Source organism: Limulus polyphemus, unplaced genomic scaffold (genome assembly GCF_000517525.1).
Source record: "Limulus polyphemus unplaced genomic scaffold, Limulus_polyphemus-2.1.2 Scaffold828, whole genome shotgun sequence".
NCBI classification, from domain to species: domain Eukaryota; kingdom Metazoa; phylum Arthropoda; class Merostomata; order Xiphosura; family Limulidae; genus Limulus; species Limulus polyphemus.
In genome coordinates, this window is record NW_013666438.1 from 109,722 (window position 1) to 121,287 (window position 11,566).

Genomic DNA, 11,566 nt, shown 5'->3' on the forward strand with positions numbered 1-11,566 from the left:
CCGGTTTTCTTTAAACATGACAGCAAGATTTTAACAACTAAGCAGCTAGTGTAGGTCTTGGGATAAATCTTGCTTATGATGTCTAGGTACCCATATAATTCTGAGGAGCCACTGTGAGTCGTCTTTAGTTCTGTCAACAAGCTTTCTGATAGAAAGCCCGGTTTTGTAGCCGTTTTATAAGGTTTTCGCTTATGTTTTATTTATTTGGTTGGAATGCAGTATTTTCATATGTGAATACGTCTTGCAGATGTTCTTATACTTTAGGTTTGTAGATACTCCGTGAAGAAACTACAGAATATTTTATCTGTATTTAAATAGTGGTAATTTTTTTAAGCCAGGAGTAAGATTATGTTTCCAAAAAAAAAAAAGAAAAAAATCATTCAAACTTCTCAGTTCAAGTCTTAACAGAATCCACCCCCCTCATTCCCTGTATCTTTTTGAAAAGAGATTTTGTCCAAAGCACAGAATACCGAACTCGCAAATTAACGTGTCTCTGTGATATACATTCATTTGTAAACATAATTTCTGTCGAGGTCTCATTTGGTCGCTACTTTGAAGTGCATGTATGAACATGTAGTCTTAGATGCATCGTCACTGATAACCATGATTACGATCTTACCTAATTAATATTAAACAATAATTTTTGTAGTAAATAAACTATTTAATTGAACATGTCTCATGTAGGCCTACTCGTTTTTAGTACTTGATAACTGTTTCCTTCATACGATACTTGCATAATATTACATAAACGTCATGATCCTGACATGTCACAGCAGATATAGGTAGTGCCTGTAATTTTTAGTAGAGATATATAATATTGTCAGTAATAAGCCAGACAATACGCAGTGACTTTTAACGTAATAGGAAGTTCTCATGGTTGTTGCAATGACCCAGGGCTATTAAAGTATTTGGTGAAACCCCATAATTACAGAATTGAGGAAACACAAGACAATTGTACGTTTCACAAATACATCATTTATTCACGATCATGGTTTCGCCAGTAAAGGCATCACCAGGTACAATTGTTTTGTTTTTCCTCAATTCTGAAAGTAATATTTTAATCTCAATTTATTTCTAAAGCATTCAATACAATAATTGTTTATTTTAGAACAAAGCTACACAATAGTGTTTCTGTTCGCTACGAGGAATCAAACCCCGGATTTTAGCGTTGTAAATCTGTGGAGCTACAGCTGACCCACTGGGGACAATACAGTACTAACGGAAGAGCAAAGTTTCTTTAAATCAAAAACAAAACAAACAAAAACTTTTGCCCTTTCTGGAAACTTTTGAAAACGAATCTACACTCATTCCAGTTTTGTATCTGTAAAAATGAACTAATATTTAACTCTGGTAAATGAAGTAAAAATGTCGGAAGATCCATTGTTATGAATGTAAGTTTCACAAAAAATATACGTGATAGAACTTCACGTTTTTACAACAGTTTAAACTAATTACAAAAACTCAATTTTCCCTACCTGGTACTTTTAAATCACTGCGTTAGAAAGGAAAAGGCTCCTCATTAGCCAAAATTGCAAATAGACTATTCCTCAGCCAATTATGATGTGAAGAAATGCTTATTACTGGAAGTTATTTTAACATAACTTTCATGGTTACAATAGATCAATTGGAGAGTGGAAAGAAATTAAACACAGCATTCAAACAATGGCAAAGCTTTGGGAACAGGCACAAAAACAATGGAAATACACAGTACATTTTGTATGTTGGTGGTGCGCCTGCATTACTTTGTACTACTGACGTTGCGCCCCGTGCAGGAAAACAACCTTTAGTTTTGTCTGAGTTTGCTAAAAATTGCATGCAACTCGTAAACTGAATTTAAAAACAAAAGGATAACTCTCTTAATTAGCCTATTGAAAACTACGAAGATAAAAGCACGTGATAGCCGTAATGATAAACATAAAATCCAGTCATGAAATATCACTAAATAATAAACACTGTTATAACTACTGACATTTGATGATTCGTTATGACAAAATAACAATTAGATATACTCCATTTTCTGTTATTCACAAGAATAAACTAATTAATATTGATCTCAACAAAAAAATATTACATTTAGAGTCTAGTTTTTATATACACTTCAATTCCATAAAATATAATTGTGAAATAATAAAAATATCAAGTTGCGTCAGCGTGTATAGGAAATAATAGGATTATTCGCAGCCAAAACTACAATAAACGTGAAATCGTATTATTTAAGGTCATATTTAAATATCCTACTTAGAAATTCAATTCATTTACTTTAATCTAAAAATGCGGATATGCCCGACATCTACCGTAATATATGAGAGTTACTTATTTGACAAAGGGACTACATTGTAATATCTGACCTTATCGGTCGGTTTTCCTAACTCTTGAAAAAAATATAGCCTTTTGTGCTTTGTATCATACCTTTTGTTTTGTTTTAGTAAAATTCGTTTCATATGTAGTTTCTCTATATTATATTACTTTGATCTGGACTATTTCATCTTTAATATATTTACAGAGAGAGAGAGAAATAGATATGTAAAAAGACGTTTAAAAAGAGAGAATAAAAGAGACATAAAAAAGGATAAAATAAATCAAAGAGACATGTAAACCTGCTATTTAGCAGTGAACATACAGATAGATAGAATTAATTTAAAATGTGTCTAGAAAGGAACGAAACGTTTCTCTACTTGCTACATTTTATTAAAAACTTTAACATTAGTAATGAATCTTGCGCTAGAATAACGATTAAAAACAACAACAACAACAGTTGATTCCATTACTTTTACCTTTCAGTTTTTTAACTTGAAATATTATTCAATAAATTGATTTATGATCTTTAAAAAAAATAAATATACTTTGGTATTGTCTGAGTATTGTACTAGCATATGTAACTGAAAGATAGACTTGATTGTATCAAAAATTATTTCAAAGTACCTCAAAAAACGATTCTAGCATTTTTCAGGATCGCCCGTGTTTTCAGAAGCGAATTTTATTTTTGTAAATCTATAAAACGATTTCTTTTTCAGTTTTAGTATTATTTGAAGCAGTGAAAGCGTGAATTAGTTATAATTAAGTTTCATTTCGTTAACATTTTGGGACGTTTTGTATTCACGGTAAAGCTTCTACCGCCGTAACATAATGACCACAGGGAAGGCAGTCAGTCAACAGCACCCTACCACTCACAATAAATGGTTGACTGTCATTCTTACAACACATTCACAGCTTAAAGTGCAGGGGATATTAGAATATTTCGTGGTACCGCACGGATTCGAACTGACTTGTTAGCTCCAAAATCCAGAGCTCTATCACAAAGTTATTTAATTGAAACGACTGCGTTTTTAGGGGGGGTCCACCTATCAATTGCAAGGTGATTTTAATTGAGTAAGGAAAAAGAGAGGGTCAAAATGAGTCTTTATAGCTCTGTTGGATGACCTTACTTGCTAAATGGATGAAAAAATTATCTTACATCAAAGCATAAAAGAGTTTCTTTGTTATACTGAACTTTAATATAAACATGGACATTTGACTTGGGTAAATAAGATATAAATTATAGCCAGGGGGTGTATGTTGCCTGTATGAAAGTAACGGGTACAAGAAAATTGTAAAGGACTTAAATCTTCGAAGGTTAAAAGAAAAATATGGTTAGGCAAATAAGGCTACAAATTGGTTTTGTACGAAACTATGCCATACTAAACAATTATGAGAACCAAGATGATTAGAAATCAATGTACTAGTCACAACTTACTGCATGAATGCATAAAATATCTATTCACTACGTTCTTTGGGGGAAAAAAAACTCAGCTAAGAAATGCCCTTTTTTTTGTTTAGTTATACTTTGAAAGATAGCGCGCTTTAATGGAGAATGAGCGAGACTACCGTATCTAATGGCAAAATGAAAGTCAAATATTAGAATATCGTACTACTCTGCCACTGAAGCGTAGATTGTGTGCAGAAGCATGGCTCAGGTGGACTTACGCGACAGCATTTATGGGTACCAAGGTCGGACCTCACTAGGCCATGTCTATTATTGTAGCTAACTGAGCGGTCAGTGATGTAGCTCCTCCAAGTGGCCAGAGTGAGGGTGGAGGAGCCTCGCCCTTCCTGGTGTACTCCAATTAATGGTCTGATTCCGGAGCACTATATAAGTCTTCCAACAGTTGGTGATACCATTGTCCCAGAGCTTGACAGAACAGAAAACTGTAACGAGGTTTTAAGACTCCAACCATTTTCAACACCATGATTGCTAAGGTAAGTAGACTACTAGTCTAGTATTGTGACTGCCTAATTTTTATACATTTGAAAAGAGACTAATAGAGACTAATATTTCAGTATCTATCTATTTACCTACCCATTTGTCTATATATTTATTTTACAGAGTTTCGTGTTCATCGCTGTTGTAACAACAGTATATGCCGGTGTCCATCACGGTGGTCAGAGTATGACCCATAGACAGCAAGATGTAAGTACGTTTAAACTTCAACTTAAATGCTTGTTATTTCATTAAGAAATAAATGACGCAGATTGAAATTCGAGCTAACATATTGAACGCAATTATAGTTTGGTTGAAGTTGAACATGGAAATACATACTTTGAAAATTTTGTACTGCAGAACACAATAAAACTACATTTATTGTCTACTACTTTTAATATATAGTGGCATTTTTATTGGGTGAATAAACTACATCAGGCAGAGTTATAACAAGAATGTATGTAGTATTTAAATGTTTTCTCGCACTGTATTATTTCCTGTTAATCAGTGTGTTATTAATTCCTGCTAGCATATATTGAGTAAATATGTATTGTTTTTTTAGGACCACGGCAACTACAACTTTGGTTATGATATTGTTGATCCTTACGGGGCCAAAAATTTCAGGAAAGAGCAAGGTGACGGCTACGGAAACAAGGTTGGTTCCTACGGTCTCCACGACATTGATGGCCGAGTACGACTTGTAAATTACGTAGCTGATGGTCGTGGTTTCCACGTTAAAGTCCAGTCGAACGAGCCTGGAGTTTCCGGTCAAGATTCAGCTTACGCTATCTATAATGGTCGTGACCACGGAGGTCATGGCGGTGGGGTGATCCATGCAGGCGGATTACGTATTGCTCATGCTCCAGTCGTGGCCAAAGTGCCCGTAGCTGTTGGAGGCTATGGTTATGGCCATGGGCCAGCCACTGGTCACGGAGGTTACGGATATGGTCATTAATTTCCTTCTACAGACGTTAAAACAGTTGTATATTAGTGTTTCTACTTCGTGGATTACAGATTAACTGTGGCTTGGTTAGAGCGATGCATATTTTTGACGTAATTGCATATAATTCAACTGTATCTGTATATTTGTATTTTGATTAGAAAAACATGTAAAGTATAAGAGGCGTTCGTATCATAAAGGGAAATACCGTTTTACTCAGTGCTACATACGCTCCACGCACAATAACGTAATCAATATCTTTATTTGCTTTAGAGTGCGCGAGCTACTATCTACAACACGAAACCTAAATGCCTTGTCTGAAAGTCATTTTGTTCTTTAAATGGTAAATAAATCCTTTTAAGGAACTCAGTTTAATACGACAAAAATATTTTTGCTTTACGAAATTTGTAATTATATGAATATATTACACGTTCTAAGTTTCTTCTATATTAGATTGTTATTTAGAAGGTTTTAAATATTTTCTTTATATAGCTATAATTCTTCAGCTTATATAGCATACTGTAAGAAAGTCGAGTTTTTTTGTTTTGCTTAAAATGTGTAGCTTTATGTACGAGTATATTCTTAGGCTGGTGTATTGTATTCATTATGCTACTCAGGCATATGATGCACAGAATAAAATAAAGATGCGTATATAATATCGCCTTGTTTTCGAGAATTCGCTTGGATCATGAAACAGTCAGAAACTTAATAAGCTAAAATGGGTCTAACTTATTGACACACACACCAAACTATTTTTCTCTTGCTGTGTTAAAAGTAACAAAAAATATACTTGCTAACAAAAAAAAATTAAAGAAAGATATACCTTTTAAAGGTTTTATCTGGAACACTAACTATATCCAGCGCAATCCTTTTATAATATGTTATTTTATGGTAATTTCGTATATATTTTTATATTTCTCGGTATTTTTGGAATTACAGATGGCAGCACAACTGGCTATAAAATTTTTACTCCCTTATTATTTCTGGATGCTAAATTATATTTCATTACAGCTTTGTTTGGGATAAATATCAATGCTTATTTTTTTAGGAAATTTATTATTTATACATTTTTTTATTTCCTCCTTTTATAGTCTTTCTAAAAAAAACGGTAATAAGGGTAAAAAGTATTGGATGTGAAAGACGATGAATAATATTTTAGTGTTTGATGACTTTTACTTAATGGTGATAGTTTTCATTCAAGCAAAAGTTTTAGTAGCATTATATATATATATATATATAAATAAACGATTGACGTATTTCTTAAATGAAAAACAAAATATTATAACAGAAATATTTTTAGTAAAGTTATACTAATTTATCTTAATTAAATAGGCACTGGTAAGCAGCGTGTTTTACATTATTCAATTATTTAGTTTTAGAGCGCAATTAACATATTGGAGTGTGTTTGGGTCAATAGATGGCGACACAGAGATTGATACAAATCGTTATTAGAAACTTTTTTTCGGCCCGGCATGGCCAGGTGGTTAGGGCGCTTGACTTGCAATCTGCGGATCGCGGGTTCGAATCCCCGTCCCACCAAACTTGCTCGACCTTTCAGCTGTGCGGACGTTATATGTGATGGTCAAACCCCACTCTTAGTTGATAAAAGAGTAACCCAAGAGTTGGCGGTTGGTGGTGATGACTAGCTGCTTTCCCTCTAGTCTTCCATTGTTAAATTAGGGACGGCTAGAGCAGAGAGCCCTCGTGCAGCTTTCTGTGGAATTCATAACAAACAACACTTTTTTTTTGTCAGTAAAAAAATTATTAGTCCACGAAAAAAAATTATTTTCCACATTTTGCAAGATAAAAATGTTTTCGAGCGAAAACACATAGAGAAAGAGGGTTTTAATTCTGACATCGGTAGGCCTCACATTTCTTACCTTATTATGTTTGACAAAATATTAATTAAATAAGCTGTTGGGAAAGTTCTATGACATAAAATTCTTACACTTTCTCTATCAAATTAACTATTTTCATAATTCATTGATCACCGAATGAATTATATATAAATATAAAGCAGAGTTGCGTGTCTGTCTGGTGTCACAAGAGGTTGTCAGGAATTAGTTATACCAGTTTCGACGTAGATATGTAGAGGAACTCATGTAATTCTGAAAAATCAAGTTTAAATGTAATCAGACGAATAGCCTGAATCTGAATTTCATTTTTACCGCGTTAATGCCGTGAAAGAGGCCACAACTGAGCGAATGTGTAGACAGTAAAATACGTGTAGCTGGCGCGAATTGAAAATGACGTTTAATGCTGGGCGTAGCATGGGTACCATTTTCTGCATTACATTTGCAGAATATTTGCTAATATTATATAGAATATTGGAAATAGAAAAATGATTTAATATTGCATTTGAGTACAGTGAAAAATTAAATTAGGACAATGAGTTTTATTCATGCTGATAATTTGAATTATGGCACTGATTAATTTTTCACTGAATTCAAATAATAAATTAAATACTTTTTCCATTTCCAATACTTTTAAACTTATTTCATATAATGTTTCTAAATACCATAAATAATTTGAGGTTTGACCACTTTAATTAATCCACTACTATAATTGATTATTGATGAATTATTTATATTATAATTGTGAATTAATAACCTACGAAAGTTGTCTAACGTGATATCAATGGTATTTATTATGCATTACGTTAAATATTTGTTAACTTCAGTCTGCTACAAATATCTAATATTAGTTAATAAAAATACTTTATTAATCAGTAACTGCTGTTAGTCCAGGAAAAATATGTTTCAGACTACAAAATGTTCAATTTCCCCATATAACACACTAGTCGAGGGTTCGAATCTCATAACCAAACATGCATACCCTTTCATCCGTGGTTGCGTTATAATGATTAGAGTAATGGAAGAGTTGATGATGTTAAAGAGCTTCATTTCCTCCAGTTTATCACTTCAAAATTATGGACAGCTTTCGAATAGCTTTGCATGAATTGAATAAACAAAAATATACACGAATCTCCGCTGAATTGAAAGTCATACTGACTTATACAGTTGAAAACAACAGAGAAAGTTCTTTCTTGACGTATTTAGATCACTAGCCTGTGATTGGTCGAAGCTGAGATATACACAATTACATCACACCACGACAACTGAGATTGAGAAACAGTGATTGGCTAAAAGTAGATTATACAACACTTGTTACAAGGTCCAATTAGCCCTCATGGGTGTATAGGGTGCGAGCTAGATAGGCTTAAAGTCATAATTTAGCGTGAAACTTCTACCATGTTGAAGGGATACAAGTCTAAGCGGTAAAGCCTAAAGGTAATAGTACCAGGTCAGACAAGTGAGTGAAATACAAGTTTTAAAACATGACTAGATTACGTGTCATCTGAGCAAAAAACATTGTTTTTCAAGTTTATTGAAAATGTTCTATATTTATACATAATCGTTTCTAGAGGATCACATTTTGATTCACTGCCTTTTCTTAGAGTATGAATGGAGCATATGTAATATAACTGTATAATTTACTAATATGATATACTCGTAATTTGTATAATATTCCTATAAGTAGTGTAACCTATGAAAAGTTATGAATATCTATGTCATATTGGAATTCAGTTGCAATGTATCCTAATTTAAATATATCAGTGCGTTTTTTTTTCAATTTAGTATCATGATATTGTTGTAAGCTTTATTTTTAATGTTGTAATTGGTTAACTAGAGGGCGTAGAACGCCTAGAAAGTTCGAATTATCTGACGTCAAATTTAGAGGGGTAGATTATAAATACGAAGTCCCGTCAAGTATCGTTAGATTGGTTAGAATTGTAATTTTCAATAATACAGTAGTTTGTTTTCAAGCTAGAAAACCGGCTAGTGTTATAGCAATCGCTGTTACTTTGTCTAAGTAAGTTGATTTGTTTTGTGTTATTTAACCTCATTTGAATCATTGGTCTACAACAAATTTATGGCAGTATACCAGTGTTCAAGTTTGTCAAAATGTTAAAGGAGGAAATAAAGTAATTTGCTATTGTTATAAGTGGATTGAACTATGAATTATTTTCATCAGATAATTTAAAATAACCTGTCTGTTAAAGGAGGAAATAAAGTAATTTGCTATTGTTATAAGTGGATTGAAAGATGAATTATTTTCATCAGAGGATTTAAAATAACCTGTCTGTTAAAGGAGGAAATAAAGTAATTTGGTATTGTTATAAATGGATTGAAAGATGAATTATTTTTATCAGAGGATTTAAAATAACCTGCGAACGAGAGAACAACGCTACTAGAAGGTTATAAATTATGTAGTAAATAAACTTTTGTGAATAAAAGGACTTACAATACATTGTTTCATTACCTTTATTTTTCATCAAAAACAAGCATATAAAAACTTGCTAAGTTTCTGTAATGTTGATTACATTATCTTCTGTAATGTTAGATCTTTTGATACAGGTAAATCTTAACAGAAATGTATAATTTGGGTACAGATAACTTCTTAGCTTTGTTTACGAGACAGACACACACACAAAAATAACAACAATTACGTATAAGTTACAATATTTAATTCCTCTAAACCTGACATTGTTATGTAGCAGGAAGGACTAAGACCTGTCGCCCCCCCCCAGTGGCACAACGGTATGTCTGAGGATTTACAACGCTAGAATCCGGGTTTCGATACCCGTGGTGGGCAGAGCACAGATAGCCCATTGTGTAGCTTTGTGCTTAATTACAGACAAACAAACATAAGACCTGTCGCCCTACGTAAAATTTTAATCATACATATCTAGTGGTTAAAGTTGTGAGATATACCTTTAAGAATTAAGATTAATTAAACAAAATGTCTCCCCCAAAATTTAACTTTACGTTGTTTTTTTTTTCACTTTAGGCCTAGGCTTTATTTCGATAAGTACAAAAAAAAATCATGATTTAAAACCTACTTTGTATGCAACATGACTACTAACAGATAGAACTATAATTTTGTAAAGAAACAAATTATTTATATTTTCCGATTATTACAATTGGTTGCAAATCACTGCTGTCTTCTTAATATGGTTTCTTTGACTTTGTTTGAGATTCAAATGCCAACGTGTATTCAATATTGCCACTAGATTTCCTATGATATATACTAGTATTTGATATGGTTTGTGCAATCCAGTAACTCCATCTATTATATATCTATCTATGTTAACGTTATTTTGTTCAAAAGTATTATGATTTTTTATCCTTGGAGCTACACGTACCATACTGTGCTCAGAAAAAGTTCAAGACATTCACTAACACTAGCGATTTCACGCTGAAATAGTTCTAAAAGTCAAACTTTATTTTCATTTTTTAGGTTAAAATTAAATAGATAAAACTTATTTTACTGAGTAAGTTTCAATTCTGAAGAGATTTTTCAATATGTGTAAGAACGACTATAAATTTATTTTCTATGATATTTGTAATTCAATGATAACAGTTTGTTCTCGAGGCGAGATACACGTATACAAGTGTTATAGAGTTATATCCCTTCACATCTAGAAATGAATTAATAAAACCAGTTACTCGAAATATAGTAACTAATTTTTTAATCACTATCTAAATATTAAACGTCAAAATTTCGTTCAACTCTCTAAGGTTTTATAAATTCATAAAGATATTTATAGAGTGTTGATACAGATGGGCTAAACGGTCATGTCATGGATCCGTAAGGCTACTGCAGTCATACCCTGGTCATAAGTCATAAGGAAGATATAAGGTCAACAGTACCTTCCACCACAAGAGTTTATCCGACTTTGAACCGAATAACAGGATTGGCTGTCATTCTTTTTACTCAACGACATTTGACTGTGCTAAGCGTGTTCAACAGAATATCGCGGCTCGAACCTTTGAATGGGCAGCATAGGACACTAACCATCAAGTACCATTCGGCTGAAGGATGTAATGTAATGCTGATTTAAAAACAGAACATTACAATCAGCTGAAGGATGTAATGTAATGTTGATTTATAAACAGAACATACCATTCGGCTGAAGGATGTAATGTAATGTTGATTTAAAAACAGAACATTACATTCGGCTGAAAAATATTAATGTTCTGTTTTAAATCAATATTACATTCATTCGGCTGAAGGATATAATGTAATATTGATTTAAAAACAGAACATTACATTCGGCTGAAGGATGTAATGTAATATTGATTTAAAAACAGAACATTACATTCGGCTGAAGGATGTAATGTAATATTGATTTAAAACAGAATATTCAGAAATGCCTTTTTCTTAGTTTGTTATGCAGCCTTATTCATATGAAGTTTCCTGACGTAGAGTAAAACGACCAATGGTTACAAACTAAACTATGAAACATAACCCTTTTAAAGGAAAGCTAAAACACAATCTTGTATTTCATATTTAAGGAGGTTTTTTTCGTTCACAACATATCGATA

General features: G+C 32.6%; 1 protein-coding gene across 1 annotated transcript; it reads left to right on the forward strand.

Moving 5' to 3' along the window:
* Window positions 1–4,224: 4,224 nt before the first annotated feature.
* On the forward strand, window positions 4,225–5,192 carry LOC106460747 (cuticle protein 14-like). The gene is made up of 2 exons (XM_013920482.1): window positions 4,225–4,236; window positions 4,800–5,192. Exons 1-2 carry the CDS (start codon window positions 4,225–4,227, stop codon window positions 5,190–5,192), a joined length of 405 nt encoding a protein of 134 aa, XP_013775936.1.
* Window positions 5,193–11,566: the final 6,374 nt, after the last annotated feature.